The 20652-nt window shown below is 39.4% G+C and overlaps 2 protein-coding genes across 4 annotated transcripts in view; one reads left to right on the top strand and one right to left on the bottom strand.

Moving 5' to 3' along the window:
* The window catches only part of LOC120526448 (extracellular calcium-sensing receptor-like), a 43552-nt gene extending 39412 nt beyond the window's left edge, over positions 1 to 4140 (bottom strand). Inside the window, exons 1-2 of the mRNA XM_039749614.1 lie at positions 3911 to 4140; positions 3167 to 3455 (exon numbers count right to left, since the gene is read on the bottom strand). Of these exons, the coding sequence (XP_039605548.1) occupies positions 3167 to 3455; positions 3911 to 4140 (519 nt within the window). The remainder of the gene's footprint in view (positions 1 to 3166; positions 3456 to 3910) is intronic.
* Positions 60 to 19651, top strand: LOC120524980 (angiogenin-like). 3 transcript variants are annotated; one of them, XM_039746894.1, is made up of 4 exons: positions 60 to 131; positions 13142 to 13277; positions 18139 to 18265; positions 18840 to 19651. In XM_039746894.1, exons 3-4 carry the CDS (start codon positions 18182 to 18184, stop codon positions 19551 to 19553), a joined length of 798 nt encoding a protein of 265 aa, XP_039602828.1. In that variant the 5' UTR covers positions 60 to 131; positions 13142 to 13277; positions 18139 to 18181; the 3' UTR covers positions 19554 to 19651. The 3 variants fall into 3 exon arrangements, with proteins under 3 accessions (XP_039602828.1, XP_039602829.1, XP_039602827.1); XM_039746895.1 differs by lacking the exon at positions 18139 to 18265 and having other exon boundaries at positions 67 to 131; XM_039746893.1 differs by lacking the exons at positions 60 to 131; positions 13142 to 13277; positions 18139 to 18265 and adding an exon at positions 15258 to 15703.
* The last annotated feature ends 1001 nt before the right edge of the window (positions 19652 to 20652 follow it).

Below are 20652 nucleotides of genomic sequence, written 5' to 3' on the forward strand. Positions count from 1 at the left end.
TGACGCTGACACTGAATATGTGTGGCAACACGCAACCACTGTGCCGCATAGTAAGATCTTGTCACGAACGTAATTAGATCAACTACTTTGGGAAAGACATCGCGAACGTCGAAACTACTACAATGCAATTGGTAAGAAAGAAAGAAAGAAAGAAAGAAAGAAAGAAATGTTGTTTCTGGAACCTTCGTGTGGATGGGTTTTTTAGAGACCAAACATGGTTCTCCTGTGGCATTGCTCCGAAGAACTGTTTTATCATCTTTATTTTTAAAAGTGATAGGGATTTGTACTTGTAAAATACAAAATAAAACCTCATGCGTTAAAGTAGCTCTACAATAGTTTCTGTGACTCAAAAAGATGTAATTCAACACAGCTCAGTTTGTGCGTATGCGTTAGGATGTTTTTCACCGTAGAAATGTGCCATTAAAAATAAAGATTTTTGTTGTTTACCGGACACATTTGATTCAGTTTTGAAGAGTCAGATTCCGGAACAGACACCTATGCTTCACATTGGGAAAAAAAATGTCACTCTCCGAAATCTAAAACGTAGATCTTCCTAAATTACACACTACCGGGTTGTGTGGCTCGGTGCAGTTATTGCTTGACAAAGAACCATTTCATACTGGGACCATTTTCATTATCTGCTTATGAAATTGGTTTTGTGGACCTCGGAAAGCATCCTAATATGTAAAAGAGACATTTTAATGTATTTGAATTTAGACCGTGTATGCATTAGGAATCCAAACCAGGAACGTTTCGGGATTTCACACATATGTAATTATCTGATAATGAATGGCTGCGGTGGGCTGGCGCCCTGCCCGGGGTTTGTTTCCTGCCTTGCGCTCCGTGTTGGCTGAATTGGCTCCAGCAGAAGCCCGTGACCCTGTAGTTAGGATATAGTGGGTTGGATAATGGATGGATGGATTGATGGATGGAATGGCAACTGCTACAGATCTAAATAAATAAAGGGATGTTTTCTGAAGTCATTTTAAAATCCGTAAATCAATGGTATTTCATAAATCTGCTATACCATATATATATATATATATATATATCCATGAGTATTTAACGGTCCAAATAAATTAAGTTTCATTCTGACACCTTCATGGTTCTGCACAGAACCAAAAACGGTTCCCCTATTGCATTGCTCCGAAAAACGTCTGGCGCTTTTATTTTTAAGAGTGGTACGATTGGGGTAGACGCAGTGACACAAGCAGACTGCAAATTCTCTACCGAATGTGTGTGGATATAAATAAGTGAAAATGCGGTTTAAAATTACTTTAAATCAGATTACTGGTTTATTTCTCAAACCGTCTAAATTTTGGGCGCTTATTCTACAGTGTAGCGTGCAGTCCGAGATTCACCTGATGGGGCAAACTACAAAATCATGTCCTCACGAGAGCTTTGTATTTTGCTCTTTTGGAAATGTTTAGTTCAGGGGTGCCCAATGCGTCGATCGCGATCGACCGGTAGATCGCAAAGGTAGTGCAGGTAGATCGCGTTGCATTAAAAAAAATGTTTTTAAACGTTAGTCTATCATATATCCTCCCTATGGCATTTGCCACTTAGTTGACATACTGGGCGGCCAGTCTGAGATCTCCTTTCTCCTAAGACACTGGTCATCCCGCAGGCACGATCAAACGCGCGAGCTACTGCAAAACTCCGGCTGAGATCTAGTTAGCCTTCCAATTTATATCGACTAAAGAAGGGATTTATCAAAAAATTGTTTGGGGAGGGTATGGGCTTTATGTGGAATTAGAAGAGGATTTTTTTCTCTCACAATGTCACAATCGAAGTGCGTTTGTCTGATGCTCCAACAATGATGGACGGATTAAAAGGAAGAAGTCTACGTGACCATCATCATCATCAAGCCCTTCCGTGAGAACCCTAAATCCAAAGAGGACTGTTTCATTTATGTTAGGTAGAATGCCCAGAGGGGACTGGGCGGTATCATGGTCTGGAATCCCTACAGATTTTATTTTTTCTCCAGCCGTCTGGAGTTTTTTTGTTTTTTCTGTCCCCCCTGGCCATTGAACCTTACTCTTATTCGATGTTAATGTTGATTTATTTTTTATAATTATGTCTTTCATTTTTCTATTCTTTAATATGTAAAGCACTTTGAGCTACTGTTTGTATGAAAATGTGCTATATAAATAAATGTTGTTGTTGTTGTTGATCTGTCAATCTATCATTGCTATTCCAAAGAAGGAAAATGTGGAAAGGCACTTTCGAACTGTTCATAAAAACTACGAAACTGACTTCCTTCCTTCTGAGAAAGAGAAAAGACAGGGAATTAAAATCGCAGTTAATCGGACAGCCGTCTTTTCACTCAGGTGAATTCAAAAGCTCCTTGACTGCATTATTCGGCTCTACTTTATGCGAGTCAGCCGTTTCCCACAAGAAGATTATTAAATCCAAATACTGTAGTGACCATAAATGTATTGAATTGTTATTGTGCCATAAAGGTTATTCAGTTATGCAAGGTACAACAACATATAATTTATGTATAAACTCAGCAATCAGCTTATAGCATATATAGTATTTTAATGTAGGTAGATCATTTCGACCTGGCCATTTTAAAAGTAGCTCGCTAGCCGAAAAAGTGTTGGCACCCCTGATTTAGAAGGTATGACACCGACAGTATGCCCCAGCTGCACAAGTGATTTTATATGAAATAAGAGCCAGACATGGTTACCGATTTGGAGGCAGTCAAATTCAGAGGGGTTTGAAATTTAAACAGTTCAATCAAGGTTTGTATACAGAGGCACATGAATAAATGCATAAAGCTGAGAAATATCTTTTTTCATCAATTCCTTTTTTAACACTCTAATCTTTATTACATGGTGGTAGGAAAAATAAACTGGTAACACCGAGCGCAAGAGAACTACTAATTAAGCATTGCCATTTGCACGAGTTCGCTCTCGTATATGGAGATAGTTTAGGATTTTATTAATCTAAAGTGACACGAAGCTCCCCTACTCGCACTGACCAAGGAGGAGCTCGCACTCAGACTTGAGCTCACGTATCGCCACAGCTTAGTAATTCTGAAAAATGAAAACATTCAGTTTCATTAGAATATGATAGTCCATTAACATATCACAATCAAAATATATAACATATTTCTAAATGTTCTCCCTACATATGTTCTGGATCCCCCCGACTTACTCACCTGCGGATAGCCGTAAAGTCCAAGCATTCGAGCTACGGGCAAAGTGACCCCTGAGCCAGCGTCTCCTATAATCGCAGCTAGGGGCTCGGGGCGGCACCGGTACCCAGGCAATACGTCGTCCTGTCCGCTCAGCTGCCACAAAGCACCTTCCAGGCCCCGTGGAATGACATCGCAAGAATCGTAAATTGCGAATCCCAGAGTAATGTTGGGCAACAAAAGTGGGTTTTCGTTGATCTCTTTGATGGCAAACACCATGGCCTGAAGCCAGCGGTAAGACCTCAGACTGAATCTGTGTGAACGAAATTGAGGGGTGATTATCACACCTTGAAGAAATTTAATGAGACTTTTATAGACACAATTGGGTTAAAGAAAAGGACTACCCTGGTTACAGAATATACTATTTTCTCTATAATTTGACCAATAAGAGTAACTTCTAATTTTTCGAATTTCCTTGATATGTGTCTTTATGTATAGCAAACACTGTCTGATTTTCTATTGCGTCTCTCAAATGCGCATTAAACGCGTTCAACCCGCACTAACAAAAAACAAAATGAAATAAAGAGCAAACTGAATCAAATCAAGTAAAATTAATTACTGAAACAACGACAATGGTCATTTTAGAATTATGCTGCTGATGATCATGATGACAAAAAATCCTAAATGTTTTTAGTCATTCGTTATTTCACGTTGTTCGGTAAAAGCGACTCTCGATATATGTTATTCTACATAAAAGTACATACTCACTTTTCGCAAACAATTGGCTTTGGTAAATCAGTAAATGGGGTGTCTGGGAAGACTTTATTGTAATGAACTGGAAAAATGCCGCCGATGATGATGTCCCCAGCTGCGGTAAAACCACGACCTTCTAAGACACCAACCGAGCAACGACTCGGTCCATTTGCCGCTGTCAAAGAGCCCAACACATGCAGGACCACCCGATACCAAATAGCCAGGATAAGTACGCGGCGAGTCATCTTGAGCACCCGGAACTGTGAAGGTAATATTTTGTCGATTATTATGTGTTGTATATTTATTCATTGCGGTAACATTGGCGATATATTTTACTAAAACTACGAAGAAAGAGAAAATGACATTAAACAAACAAAAAACCTATTATAATAGTTTCTTACAATTGAACTTTAACCAAAAATAAATAAATAAATAATCCATCCATTTTCAAATTTACTTATCCTGAGCAGGGCCGTTGGGAAGCTGGACCTCCAACAAGTAACAGGCCCAAGGCAAGAAAATCCTCTTAGCTCCTAACCCTCATAACTCTTAAATCAGTCTGTTATACTTTATCGAAAAAAAAGAGTGTAAAATATTTGATATTTAGTATATTCTAAATTATATAATATCAAATAAAGCAGCAATTTAACGGTTAGAAACAAGACGGGACGACGAGGAAAATGCAGCTAAATAGTAGCTACACACCCACGTATACAGGGGGGTCCAGATCTAATTATGCAGATCCTGATCATCAGGGTGACTTTGATTTATGTGGGGACGATTCCAGTTCGGCGCGAAGACGATTCTTCATGTCGTCCGTTCGCACACTTCTCGATGGTCCGGGATTTTCGGGTGATTTTCTATGTAATAAACTTAATAAGTTATAGCGTAATGAAAACTGCATAATTAGATCTGGACCACCCTATATTCATGTATACATCCTTATGTATATACAGTATGTATATATACGTTGGTGTAGCTACTACTTAGTTGCATTTTTCTCGCTGTACCTTCTCGTTTTTTACAGTTAAATTACTGCTTACTATGATATTATGTGCTATTCTGTTAAATATTCAGTATACTTTTACCTTTTGTGTGCAAGCTGGTCTACAATATTAACCTTGCACCAATCTGTTTTAATATCATATGAATATATAGTTTCCCATACTTCTCCCTACAGAATGTCTTTACTAAAAAAAAATCACACCGTTCTTTTAAATTAATATATATTTAATTAAAAAATGCTCATGAGAGAAAAGGATATTGTGTGAAAAATTAAGAGATTAATGGCTTGAGAAGCACCAGGGACATTTTTTTTTCCATTTCACTCAGTCATGATGTCGCAAAAATAGAAACAGTGCAGCAATAACAAGTCCAAGGTGTCAAAAACAAAAAAAGATGTCACTATAGAAAAAAATGTGGCTTAGAAAGTTACCCTTCCGAAATCATCAATGACAGAAATAAGTAATGGAGTTTGCATGTTCTCCCGGGTGCTCTGGTTTCCTCCCACAGTCCAAAGACATGCAGGTTAGGTGCATTGGCAATTCTAAATTGTCCCTAATGTGTGCTTGGTGTGTGTGTGTGCCCTGCAGTGGGCTGGCGCCCTGCCCAGGGTTTGTTTCCTGCCTTGTACCCTGTGTTGGCTGGGATTAGCTCCAGCAGACCCCCGTGACCCTGTAGTTAGGATTTAGTGGGTTGGATAATAGATGGAAGGATCAATCAATCAATCAATCAACATTTATTTATATAGCACATATTCATACAAAAAAATGTAGCTCAAAGTGCTTTACAAAATGATGTCATATAATTCAAGTTATGAGTCAATATTTTCTAGGAATTGCCAGACATACCTAATAAAAGATCAAGCCATACAATAAATTCAGAAAGTACAAAAGTAGAGAAGACAATTTTGTGTTATTACAATGCTCAATGTTTGTCAGTTTATCTTATCTTGTCTCTTAACAACTTTTCTCTTATGTTACATATGTGCAGATCATACTTTAGTATTTAAACAGGACAGAAATTGTCTATGGGTTATTTGAGATCTATGTTCTTTTTTATGTTTTAAGTGTGTATGTGATGTGTGCTTTCATGTGCACACAAGACTTTTTAAAGTCTTGTAAATGAAGAATGACTGATTAAGGAAGCAGTAAGTTATAAATCACCAATAAGTTACCTTGTTAAAAAGTTCTGGTATATTACATATCCAAAAGATGAGATTTGCCTTATTCCTTCTTACAAACAAAAACCGAAAACTGTAAAGTCAGTAAAAAGAATAGTTAGAAAGTGAACCAGCAGGACAATAGAGAAGCATCAGGACTACTTTGCTTGTATTGACTGGAGTGCCATACAACTTCCACCTCCAACATACATAAATACACTGATGCTGTCACTTCATACATTAGTTTTTATGAAAATTTTTGCATTACAACAAAATCAATTGTGAAGTTTAGCAATGATAAGCCCTGGTGCCAGGACAAACCGAGTTCTTTCAGATCTGCCAATCGTGAGGAATACAGTGAAGATAAATATACATTGGAGAAAGGGATCAAAGGTGCCAAGAGAAAGTGCTCAGCTAAACTTCAGGAACAATTGTCTGTAAATGACAGCACATTAGTCTGGAGAGGCCTTAAACATGTCACTAACTACAAGAAACAAAAATCAAACAGTTCTGGTGATCCCAGTCTGGCTAATCGGTTAAATCAGTTTTATGGTGGCTTTGAAAGACAATGCAACATAACTCTACTTGATGGTCTTACTGTTACTACTCTATACTCCTCTTCTTTTCAGCCTACCCCTCCTTGTCATCACTGTAAACCATGTCTGCAACTTATTCAAAAAGCAAAATATTTAAAAAGCTGCAGACACAGACCTTATTTACCCTTCCACGCTCAGGCACTGTGCAGACCAGTTGTCTACAGTATCTGCAGACATTTTCAACCAATCTCTGGATCTTTGCACTGTTCCTGCCTGCTTGAAGACCTCCACCATCATTCCCGTAGCAAAAAAAAATCAAAGGTCACAGGCCAAAATGACTACAGACCAGTAGATTTAACCTGTGTGGTAATGAAGACCTTTGAAGACTTTATTCTGAATTACCTCAAGCATGCTACAAATCACTCCCTGGACCCATTTCAGTTTGCAGACAGAGCTAACTGGTGTGTGGATGATGCAGTGGATTTAGGTCTGAGTTTTATTTATCAACTCCTTGATAAGTCAGGGCCATATGTGAGGATTTTGTTTGTGGACTTTAGCTCTACTTTCTATACAATCAACCTAGAGCTCCTAAATAAGAAACTCACCCACTTCAGCCTGCCCAGTTCAATCTGCCATTGGACCACAGACTCTCTTACAGATAGGAAACAGCATGTGCGGCTGGGCGCACACATGTCTGACCCATTAACACTAAGTACTGATGCACCACAGGGATGTGTCCTTTCCCCACTACTCTTCTCACTTAATACAAATAAATGTATGTCTGCCAAATTGTTTGTCAAACTTCTTAAATTTGCAGTTGACATAACACTAATAGGCCTCATTTCAAACAATGATGAGCGCATATCTTTCTATTATATAAAAAAATCTTGGGTCGAGACTTGATTTTCTCGGAGACACTTTAACGTCCCATGAGAGAAAGAGGACAGCTGCTCTACAGGCTTTTAAATGTTCGAAGCGCAGCATGACATGCAGATCACGCAGCACGGCACAAGCAGCAGCAGCAAGCCAGCTGATCAAGCATAGAGGAGGTAAAAAAAATGTATTTCTTTCCCATTGTATCACCGTTGAAGAGGGGGTTTCAGAGGAGCAACTGCATCTCCTTAGCGTGCGTTCAGCCGCCCTCTTCACAACGTGAGAGGCAGTGACGCGAAGCGGCAGGTGCAAAGTGCACCCTGGTTGGAAGGGGGTGGGCGAGCAAAGCCCCCTAGTACAGGAAAAAAGTGGGAAATCTGATGTTGTGGTGTAGCCATAATAATTTGGACCTTAACATTCAAAAATCTCAGGAGATGATCATAGATTTAATGAAGCAGTCACCTTGTCACCTACCACTTGCTATAAATGGCTCAGCCATTGGGATCACAGGATCATTTACGTTTCTAAGCACTGTGCTGTCACAAAACCTTAAGCGGTACAATAACATCACATGCATTATTAAGAAAAGCCATCTTAGAATGTTCCTTTGGCATCAGCTGAGGAAATTCAATCTCCCTCAAGCAATATTGGTCCAGTTCTACACAGCCATCATTGAGCCCATTTTGACCTAATCTATAACTGTCTAGTTTGGTGCTGCCTCTTTTCAGGCTAAGATCAATCTGCAATGCATCATCAAAACCTGTGAAAGGATCATAGGATGTAACTTACCACACATTGAATTCCTATATCAGTCCAGGGTAGGGAAGAGGGCCACAAAAATCATTACTGATCCGACTCACCCAGGGCATCACCTGTTTCAGAAACTTCCCTCCAACAAACATCTTTGTGCAGTTAAACCTAAAACAACATGTCACCTAAACAATTTTTTTTCCATGGAGAACATTAACAAGGGTAACAAATCTATTGTTATAGGTCCTGTTTTCAAGTTGTGCATTCTATAAGCGGGTAGATCTATCTGTTCAAATCTTTAAAGTGGGGGCAAAGTGCAATGGGCAGTTAATTAGTGTGGCATTGTTTCTGCAAATCCTAGTGGAAGCTGAACTGGGGTCAGCCCTCCCAAACTGAATCTGGATAGCAATTTAGAAAAGAACCAGTAAAGAAATCCAAGAATGGCAATCACTTTCTGTTCCGTCCGATCTTTGGAGGGATGACAAATCATGGAGGGTGGGAGCGTCGTGGGAAAGTTTTCATTTAATTAAATAAATATATCTGTACTAAAATTAACCAATTTATTAAAACTAAAATTAATATGTAATTGTTATATCGTTTAAGTCCAAAATGTCTTTGAGTTGCTGCACTCATAAGTAAAAAAAATATCGGAGTGCAAAGGTTTAAATGAAATAAATTGTAAACAAAAAATTCATAAAATGGAAAATTCAAAATAGTTAATCAAAAATTTCCATATAAACAACATTTTTGGTAAAGATGTTTTTCTGTCCTTCTGTCCTGTCATCTGTGCCTGGTATGGAGTAGTTAAAACCATCACTTTAACGTCACACGAACGCTGGACTCTTGAAAAGGCAACATAAAATTGTCCATGTCTAAATACAGGCTCAGAGAGGTAAATCCCTACAGGATGTGTTGTTTGGGCGCCATACTGACTCTTTTTAAGCCGCTGGGTTTGACTCTAGGGCGCTGAGGCGCTGTGCGCGTGCGCTTTCGGCGCCACCTAGTTCCCCTAATGGTGATGGCGGCGGATTCGCGTGCTGAAGTGATCATGGCAGCGGATCACGGCTTGAAGATCTACATTACTAAACGAAGGCTGTATATGCGGTGGTGTGCGCATTCGCGTTCGGGCGGCGCTTGGATTGTGCGCGTTCGCGTTCAGCTGGCGGTTGTATTATGCGAGTTCGCGTTCGGGCGGCGGTTGTATTGTGCATGACTTGCTTCTGGCCTCTGGCATCAGTGCATATATACAACCTTCATTTAGTAATATAGATATGATGTGCAGACACACACAGGACCATATAGCACTATAAAGGGTGGTCAAATGAGCCCTGAAAATTAGTACAGTGGAGCTCCCTACTGTCTTAGTCATTTATAGCACATGGTGCGACAGAAAGGCAAACAGTATTGTTAAAGATCTCATCCATCTGGAACAGTCACTTTTCTCACTCTAACTATCAAATCACATGTTTCAAGGAAGGTTTTTAATCTTAGGTCGAATGGCGTGCTTGTGTTGCAATCATCAGATCTGCTAAAAGTCTCAGCCCACCTGAGATTCAGCATCAACAGATCCAAGTCAAGAATCCTGAAAGTCAACGCAAGCAATGAATAACCAATAAGAATTAATGCTAGAACAGGTATAGTCCTTTACATATGTTGACAGTGCAATTGACAGAAAGCAGGGATTAGATGCTGGCATTAAAATGAAAATCAGAAAAGCTACAGTGTTTCTCCAGCTCAGAAACATCTAGAGCTCCAAAGAAATCAGCCACACTACAAAGATAAAGCTGTGCGACACAAATGTTATGTCAATGATATTGTATGGAACAGAAATATGGAAGACTGAAAAGGCTATCATGAAGAAGATCCATAATTTCAGAAACCAGGGTCTGCACTGAATCCACTGGCCAAAAGCCATCAGCAACTCTAGATGAAGAGCTCCTGAGGAGACATTGAGGATGACTAGGAAACACTCTGAGGAAACCTGCAGACAATGTCACTAGGCAGGCATTAACCAGGAACCCACAAGGAAAGAAGTGAGAGAGACTCAGAAGCACCTGGAGAATGGATCTCTGTGGTTACATAAAGCTAACAGAACACATGTGGAGGCATCTGGTAATGGCAGCACAGAACAGACAGTGATGGAGGGCTATCATTGATGACCTGCGCTCCAGAAAGGAGTGACTGGCTTAACAATGACAACATCACATAAGGCATAACTCATAATGACACCTGCATGGGTGTTTTTGTATTTCCCAGCTGATGTTGATTTCAACGTATGGTTTTGTATTCACTGTTGCTGTTACATTCATTGTCTGTTGTCAGTATTGTATTATTGTCACTAATTTGTAGGAGATAGGGAATCAAGAATTTCTTTGTATTATTTACAAATGACAGAAAACTTGAACACGGATTTGAAGATTAACATGGCTTGGGGCCAATGTGGCAGCATCAAAAACAAAGTGAGAATTATCACAAAAAGATCACAGAACACATTCACTTATACAGGGCTAATTTAGGACATCTGTTAACCTAAAGCCAATGTCTTTGCAATGTGAGGGAAAAAAAAAACATGACTTCCAGGAAAGATTTATACAGACATGGGAAATACATAATCTCCACAAAGGTGGTGACCAGGCCAGGATTTGAAGCAAAGACAATGGAGTCGTGCGTCAAAAGCGTTAATCACTTTCCCAACCGCTTGTGAATACCTATTGACATTCATGCTCAGACAGAGAAGGAAGCCTGCTTGGGAATTAGCCACAGTTCACATGACAATTAGCTCATTATATGTAAATTATAGTTGTCCCTTGCCCTCCGGCAGAATTTTGTTTAGTTTTTCCTGGAGCAAGCAGCCAAAGGGAGCATCCAGTATGCAAATCCTAGTGGAAGCTGAACTGAAGAGTTAATCATTAGTTTTTCCATTTACAACACTGTTTCAAAAACATGCATATTAAGAAAAACAGTGTAACATCATAAACAACTGAAAATCACCAGAGAAATTAAAACTTATACATCTGCAGCAGAGTCTCACTGGACTCATTCAAAACTCAGTTTAGTGAGAAAACAGAACATACTAAACTTGTTTTGGATGTCACTATTTATGTCTACTGAAGTTTCAAGATTTATAAGAGTGTTGTTACACAAATAAACATGGGTAGTGGTTGCTGTGTTGGTGACCCTGTTTGGCTGTTTGGTGTGCTACTTCATTGTGACATTTGGTTTGCTTCAGGAAATCTTGCCAGGTAAATAATATAATAAAATATATAATATAATAATATACATAATATAATAAATAATGCAGCAATAAGATGCTGCAGATGTTCTACCAGACGGTTGTGGCGAGTGCCCTCTTTTACGCGGTGGTGTGCTGGGGAGGCAGCATAAAAATGAAAGACGCCTCACGCCTGGACAAACTTGTTAAGAAGGCAGGCTGTATTGTAGGAGTAAAGTTGGACAGTTTAACATCTGTGGCAGAGCGACGGGCATTAAGCAAACTCCTGTCAATCATGAAGAATCCACTCATCCACTGAACAGTGTCATCTCCAGGCAGAGGAGTAGCTTCAGCGACAGACTTTTGTCACTGTCCTGCTCCACTGACAGACTGAGGAGATCGTTCCTCCCTCACACTATGCGACTCTTCAATTCCACCCGAGGGAGTAAATGCTAACATTACTCAAAGTTATTGTCTGCTTTTACATGCATTTTTATTACTCTTTAATTAATTTTTTTTTTGTATCAGTATACTGCTGCTGGATTATGTCAATTTCCCCTTGGGATTAATAAAGTATCTATCTATCTATCTATCTATCTATCTATCTATCTATCTATCTATCTATCTATCTATCTATCTATCTATCTATCTATCTATCTATCTATCTATCTAAATCCTGTATTGATCTTCAATAATGGATTCAGTGGAGGCCCAGATAAGTCAGTTAGATGGATTAGTTTACTGGACTGCATTAGGCTGAAACAGGAATCAAGAGTTTCGATGAAACATGGCGCATCACATTGGCATTGATTATTCTGGGTATTGCTAGGCTTTCAGTGATTAGGAACTTCAGATCGGAGTGTACTATGATAGAACATCATCATCATTATTATCACAGGTTTAAATGACATTATTTCTGTGTTTATCCTGGTTTGGCTCTGGTTGCCACCCAATCCATTCCCTGTAGTCTTGGAGACATTTGGGGTCAGACCCATCCTTCCTATATCATTTTATACCACTTCTAATGAGGTGACCCTTTTTTTTGGCCTTGCCCCATCCACGTCCATCTTGGTAAACCTCTTCTTCCAAACATCCTCTGCCTTTTGCTCCATATGCCCAAACTAACTCAGTGTGCTTCTCCTCTGGACAATACTTATCACCTCTAAACCAAATCCTTCTCTTAAATCAGCACCTCTCATGTAACATGATATTAGAAACAGACCTCCGTCCCTCTTTTTGCCATTAATGGTGTTTAAACGAGGTTCATGTCAGGAAGGTTAACTGTTGTTATATTTACCTGATGATGAGGTGAACCCTGAGAATATTCTAGCTGTGCATTGAACATTGCTTGAATTAAAGCTCAAGAGATTAACAAGCACTGTTTGCACTCTAACCACCAGCAGGTTGAATGTTCCCAGCTCTCAAAACAGGAGAAGATGGTAAACCTTTAATACAGAGTGAAGGCTGAAGGCTAAAATGCTTTAGCAGGTCCGTATTCCATGACACAACATGCAGGATCAACGTCTTAACACTTGCTGTACATTACAACCGCTTCTGTGTTTAATCTTGAGTACAAAAAGCAGTAAAGCAACATCTTCTTCTTAATGTCTGTTATCTGGTTTGTATTTAAGGTTGGTTGAGGTGGGTGCATGATGGTGGGTGGGGGCTGGGGGTGTAGGTCTAATGCTAAATCACCTTTTTATTAAACCACAAAGGACTTCCTGTAGTCTTCAGTGCAGCCAACCTGGTATAGCAGCTATAGGAAGAATCTACTTGTGACTACAGACAAGTTGTTTTCACCTGTAACAGACATCACACTGTGGGAATTCTATTCAGAAGGAATCCACTGAGGTATGTGCATCTGTTTTTAACTAAAAAGTTTGTTTGTATTGTTTTTATCTTGTTTCCTTTACAATAATATTAACAGATGTTGCTCCTTATTCTCATTTCTTCCATGAAAGCCTACTGACAAATATTTACAAGACCTCTGCATTTCCTACAAGCTCATTGGTCTAACCACAAAATTCATTTCTTTGGTCTGCTTTCATTTTGCTCTTATATTTACAAACATAAATATTTAACTCTTGAAGGCAATTTATACAGTTTGTCTTAATGGTCCTCAAACTCAGTTCAGGGGATCCCATGTGGATGCAGGTTTTTGCTCCAACCAGCTTCTGTATTTAATTGGACTCCTAGCCAAATTATGTCCCAGTTTCGATGTTTTAAGATCAATGGAGAAATTAAAAAATGGAGTTTGGTAAACCTTTACTTAGAATGTTCCAGTAAATTTCGTGGGATTTTTTAAACTTATTTTTAAGATTTTTGTGACCAATGTGATTTAATTTTGCTTTTCCGGCTGCTGTGGTCATTTAGTCAATTTAAAATTCAGTGTCGTTTGCTTGGCTGCCCTCCTTAGCTTATTGTTCACAGTCATTGTTAGGATGCAATTAAGTAGGAAAATACAGAAAAAAGTGAATTTGTACAAAAACAATCTCAAGAGTGCTGATGGGAAACATTCTAACAATTCATCAATCAGCATGACTCCTCACCGAACACCCCACGTCTGCATAGCTCCTCAGCGATGCACGCATTCACGGGGTCCGAGTCACACTGTTCTTTAAAAACTTGCTCCCTTCTTTATTCTTTAAAAACAGACCCTTCTTTCATCACACAATATATCTCAAACTTTGTCCAGGGCACTTCATGAGACTGCAGGTATTTGTTCCATCCTATCTTGTAATCAGTGAGTCTGATTTTTCTCTCTCTCTTCCCAAATTCTGTATTCAGAAAAATACAGCACTGAGTATTTTACATTAATAAGACATTTAGAAATATTTGTGTTTTTTTGTTATAGCTTTAGCTACAGTTTAGGGCAGTGAACCCACAGTATAAGGAAAGGAGAGGGTAAAGAAGGCAGAACTGGGGTGCTTGAGCCAGCATGGTGATGGGGAGGTGGTCAGTGACCCAGAGAGGGAGGGATCGATCGGTGGTTTAGGGTTGCCAGGTGCTCTGCTGATCAATTCAATTCATGGTTTGATCAGAATTTGATCTTAGGGACCTGATAGACATCAAGAAAGTGTGTTGGACGATGGCAGGCTGACTACAAGTGTCATGGCTGATGCCGACAGAAATAGTCTAGACAAGAGTAGGAATTTGTGACTTTTCAAAATCTCATCAAATATCAAAATCTCATTGAAAAATGTCTTCACTTGTTTAGATGTGTGACATGGGGCCAGATCTTGTTGATACACACCAGATTGCATTAAATGCAATACATACAATACAATTTATTTTGTTTAGTCCAAAATCACACAAGGAGTGCCGCAAAGGGCTTTAACAGACCCTGCCTCTTGACAGCACCGCAGCCTTGACAAGAAAAAAAACTCCCCAAAAAAACCCAGTAAGGAAAAAATGGAAGAAACCTCAGGAAAGGCAGTTCAAAGAGAGACCCCTTTCCAGGTAGGTTGGACATGCAGTGGGTGTCAAAAAGACAGGGGTCAATATAATACAATACACAGAACAGAACAAATACTCAATACAGTATAAAAATAAAAAATTTAGAAGTACGTAGCAGAATTTAACAATGGATGACATCACATAATATGATTTGGATTTGTTTATAGACCTGGAGACCTCATCCATCAAGCTGTCTCCCCCATTTGGCCATTCCACAGCTGAAACAGTGCTGGGAAGGCCAATCAGATGAAAGGACCTCTCTTTCCCATGATTCCAGTGATCCTCCATCAGGGATGACTTTACCATAAGCAGGCACAACAACTTGAGTACCGAGAAGAGAAATACCCACATTGAGTACCGAGAAGAGAAATACCCACAAAGAAGATGTTTTTGGAGTTGCTTCAGCTATTATGGCATTGGTTGTTTCATCCAGTCGAGTGCAGGATGCGCTCACCACAATACATTGAACTTCTTTGTAGAAAAGTTGTTCAAGAACTGACAAAATTATTTTCCGTATATGGATCCGGTGTTTTTCAACAAGATCTGGCTCTGTGTTATATATTGAAACAAGTGAAGAAATTTTTGATGAGACTCAAATTAACATACTGGAGTGGCCTGGAAACTCTCCTGATCTGAACCCAATTGAAAATTTGTGGTCTGTTTGTAAGCAACGACTTTGTAGAATGGACTACACAGCGATGATTCAGGCCCTAATTCTTGTTTGGTACAGAGACCCCAAAATCCTCCAAAATTGGTGGATTCTATATCGAATTGCATCAAGATGCTTCTCAAGAGTCAAAAAGGTCATATCATGTATTGATGTGAGTATATGAATACTATTCATAATTAACAAAACACTTATTTTTATTGTTTTCACAGTTTGTTAAAAATTAATTTGTACAAGGGTGTAGTTGGATTACATTTGCCCTTGGTATTAAAATATGTCTCTCATATCCACATCATGTCTAGACAGAGATCAGAAGGACACCTCCATAAGCACAGCAGTTTGGGATTTAGTGGGCCCTCATGTTTATTTGAACAGCAGTCGGAATAGAAACAAAGGGCATGTAATGATCCTACAAAGAAAAACTGTGTCACAAAAGTGTTTTGCGTCTTTCAGAAATGCAGTACATTCATCAGAGTGGAAGACAGATGTGACAAGTATAGATGATGCCTTACAGAATTTCAATCCATTCACAAGTGACAGCATGCCCGATTTAATTTGATTGAGCCCAACAGATGAGTCGGGAGTCAATGGAGGCTCTGATTGGGGCTCTCAAGAGACTGAGTGAGGAGTCTGAGTGTCTGGGCTTGCGAGTGTCCTGATAAAAACCAAGATCCAGGCCCTTAATGACCTCTTGGGGCACAGCCATCAGCAGTGTGTCTGTCTGCAGAGACAGTGTCGACCTCGTTGAGAGGTTTACTTACCTCGGCAGTGACATTTTTGTCTGTGGTGACTCTTCCTATGAAGTCAGTAGATGGATTGGGAGAGCATGGGGGCATCATGAGGTCGCTGGAAATGAGCGTGTGGCGCTTCCAAAATCTATGCAAAAGGATGATGGTCCAAGTCTTTAGAGTCATAGAGCTTCCTTTCTTGCTATATGGTTGCAAGACATGTACACTATCCAGTGACCTGAGACGAAGACTGGACTCATTTGGTACTGTGTCTTTTCAGAGAATCTTTGGGTACCACTGGTTTCGCAGGATCCTCATTGTTGAGGACCCGAGTGGCTGGACCAGGCCAAGGGGATGCCCATGTAACACCTGGCTGTGGCAGATAAAGGGTCATTTCCAGAGGGTGGGACTAGACTGCGTGTCTGCTTGGAGGGTTGCCAACCTGGATCCCGAGCAGTTTCGTCGTGCATACTCAACCAATCTGACCTGACCTGACCAACAGATGTGCAGAGTAACTAATGAAACATACATAACTTATTATCTATAGATCAAATGGCTGAAGCTGAAATATGCTGGTCAACAAACCTTTATTTGAAACACCTTATGGAATGCAGATTACAAGTGAAAAACTCCAGAGCTTACTTCTCAGATGTCTGTATTTTGTTTCAAGTCACTTCACACAGTAATGAGAAATCATTTTTGAAAACAGAACTGATCATCAGGGTACTAATGGAGATATGCAGTAGAGTGTAGACACTTAAACAGAAAGTTGAGAAATTAGTTATGGTCTGGAACAGTCATTTGGCAATGAAGTAATACAAACCTTCTATAATACTGAGTTGGCTGTTTCTCTGCTGAGCAGCAGGTGAAGTTTATTGGTAGCTGGAGAAAAGTGCCCAGAGTCTACAAACTGGTGAAAAATTAAACTTGCTGATGTACATAGAAAAAATGTTGGAATGAATCTAATTATGTGAACAGATTCACTGTCACTAGCATAATTAAATTCCAACAAATGTTTTCCTCCAGTTTTACACATAAACTTTTGTTAGTCCATGTTTGTGTTGTTTGTGTTATGCTGCTCCATGTAATGGACTGTTGCACAGTTTCAGACTGCAGGTCCATGAAGCTGTAACCAAATAACAAGGGGATGGGAACTGTGAGTGTCAGTTCAGTTCTCCCCGCAGCAGTGCGATCTGATACTGCAGGTTCTGATCCATCTGCTGCTCATTAGCATCCTAGGCAGAGATAAACTGTGCTTCCAGAGTGCACACGTCCCCTGTAATGATGGTGTCATCTCTGGCTGGAACTTTACCAGTGTCAACTCCCTGGGACTGGTCTGGAGTTCCAACTACAGGTTGTCTTTTAGGAGCCATACTGCACAAAAAGAAGTTCTGTCTTTGTCTGTGTTCAAATTAAAACAATGTGTGTCTCTTCTATGGCTTTAGATCTTACCACTGCCACCAAAATGTGGTGCCCAGTGCAATTGCAACATTGCACAGCTTCAGACTGTGTGGGAGTTGAGACACAGTCAATGCTGACTGTTCCAAAAAACAGAATTCTGGTTTATTCCAGAAATGGCCAATAACTATTTACAGTAATATCTTGCAAATATCTATACAATTCAATGTAAGAACATTAAGAAAAACAAGAAAAATAGGTGCTATATACAAAATTACAATGACTACAAAGCAAAAAGTGATAAGAAGAAATCCAACAAAAATAAACAAAAACCTTTTTCTTCAGATTCGGATGTGCGTAATGCTTCAATTCCTCTGTAAGCAGGACGTGAGTTGCTAGACCACAGATGGTGTGTCACTTGCTCACAGATTCCTCTAATAAACGCCTCTTTTTCTGCCCTCAGAGGCCTCGCAGCCGTCCTTCTCAGTTCCCGGTACAGACCAGAGATGCCATTCAGCCGTGTGATGCGACTCCTCTCGATGATAGCCAGGGTGCCCTGTGAGATGAAACACCTCCTTCTGGAAACACCGGTAACACCAACATAACCGTCATCAACCTTCACGGCCTTGTCACGGAAGGTCTCCCACATCACATTAGGATCGGCAGTTGCACCCAAATCTGAAACTTCCTCACACAAACTGCGTGCAAACTCATTAGAAATAAACCTACAATCACATGGAAATAATTTAAAATCTCTACATGTCTGTTACGTCTTCTCTGAATATTCCAATTTTTTCCCCATCCAAAAAGTTAGATTAATTGGAGAACAACCAAACTTGACACAGATGACAATCAGGAATGGGAGTCAAACCAACAATAATGTGTTTTCCATCACATAGCAAACTAAACTTGATATCTAAAGTTCTGTAAACTAAATTAAAAAAAAAAAAAAATCCAGCATAATGTGAATTCTCAATGAAAATGTATTCTTAAGGAAGTCCAGTAGAGAAAGTATAACAGAAGTAGCAAAAAGTGTCTCTCCTTTGAACATTGAAGAAATAGCTAAACTTCACTCTTTTTGCCGTGAACTTAATGGAAAAGGAAAAGGTTTTGATATGGTTCACTCTGGGAAGTTGTGACTGACAGCTCTTTCTGCTATTTCAGGTCCTCTTCAAAATGACCAAGACTCAGATCTTCCTTCTGATGAAGGTTCTTGCTCTGGCTGAATCCCTGAAAGGCCCATTTCCATACTCTGCTGACTTCCACAACTGCGCCTATCTGAATCACCGTGGCTCCGAGATGCTCCAGCTACCCTCACTAGAAGAAAAGATAAAGACGAACGGAGGGTGGGATGGGGCCTTTGATTCATTCACTGTACATGGGGGTTGTATGCTAACCATTTGGCCAGGGCAAGAGAAGCCAATCGAATACCAAAGTGGTACTTTTCAGATAATCTTCAACGTGACTGCATTTGTGTGCAGCTGCACGGAGACCGGTTATGAAAAATTTTTACGACAGCATGTTGACAATGGTGTTAGAAATGGCAATTATGAATATTGTGCCAAAATGATGAAAAACAGGAAGATGACTAGACCAGTCTGCAAAAATGTAAATAGTTTCATCCATGCAAACAAGAATGATGTAGTAGCTGTCTGCCTTGAAAACAGTCCAATACAAAACGGCATACGCACCAGCAAGAATCGATTTAGAGTTACAACTTGCAAAAATAAGAAAGGAGCTAACAGACTCCCATGCAAGTACAAAGCAAACAATGCTTATGGCTACATTAAAATTGCATGTGATAATAATAAGAAGCCTGTGCATTTTGAGGGGCTTGTGCCTGCTCCTGTTCCTGCCTCTGAATTCATGTTAGATTAGATACATTGACTTGCTGAGCTCTTGCTTCAACAATTTAGTTTAAGCTTCACTTAATACTGCATTTCTAGAGAGTCAGATATTACATTTCTGTACTTTGATATTACCTTTTTTTGTTTCTTTAAAGCAATAAAGATTTGCTTTCATGAAAGTATGCAAGTGAGTAGTATATTTATTAAAAGGCTGTTATTCTTATTCACAGTGGCACAGTATCTGTAGCTGTTGACTCGCAGCTCCAAAATCACACGTTTGTCGTATAGCATTGGCTTGATTTTCCTCATGTCTTTATGATTTTTCTCTTCATATTTACGTTTTCTTACAGCATTCAAATTTTATTAAGTCTGCTTAATTTAGTTCAAGATCAGACAGACAAGGGACATTACAGACATGGGCTACACATACAGTAGATAGGGTGGTCATCAGATCATAGTTCACACAAACACATACTCACAGTACATAATTATCACCTCATATTTAAAACAAATGTAAATATCATAAAGACATGGGGAACTATCATTTAAAATTAACAAAAACAACAATAAAACATAAAACACTTATAACTGCAGCGCAAAACAACAAACTGAATAAAATCCTACACTTCAAAAGAATCCCAAAATCACCTGACACATTAAAATACTTTTTTTTTTCCCAACAGCTTGGTGTAGTTGGCAGGATTTCTCAAGTTTGAAAGGATTTCTGCCAGAAGACCTTACATCTTTTTTATATCAGTGTCATAAATCAGCCAATTTAACTTCACCTTCTATTGTATTTGAGCACTGTTACAGAGATCAGGGAAGGAATTAATGACATGTCAGCATAGGTAAGTGGTCTGTGTATGTTTTAAGGGGGAAAAAATAGAGATGAACTAGAGAGGAAAAAATAGACACAAGTCAGAAAAAGAGCAAAGAGTCAGAACAAAGATGGGAATCAAAATTAATAAACAAATATAATGTTCTGCACTAAATTCTTCTTGGAACTACTATTAGCTTCCTTCACACTAACAAAAAGTTGAAAAACAAAGGATAAAAAACCCTAAAGGAAGGATGCCCCGAGATGTGAGCCACCATCTTTTATTATGGTGTACTGTTGACATCACATATAG

This window comes from Polypterus senegalus, chromosome 3 (assembly GCF_016835505.1).
Source record: "Polypterus senegalus isolate Bchr_013 chromosome 3, ASM1683550v1, whole genome shotgun sequence".
In the NCBI taxonomy this organism is placed as follows: Eukaryota; Metazoa; Chordata; class Cladistia; order Polypteriformes; family Polypteridae; genus Polypterus; species Polypterus senegalus.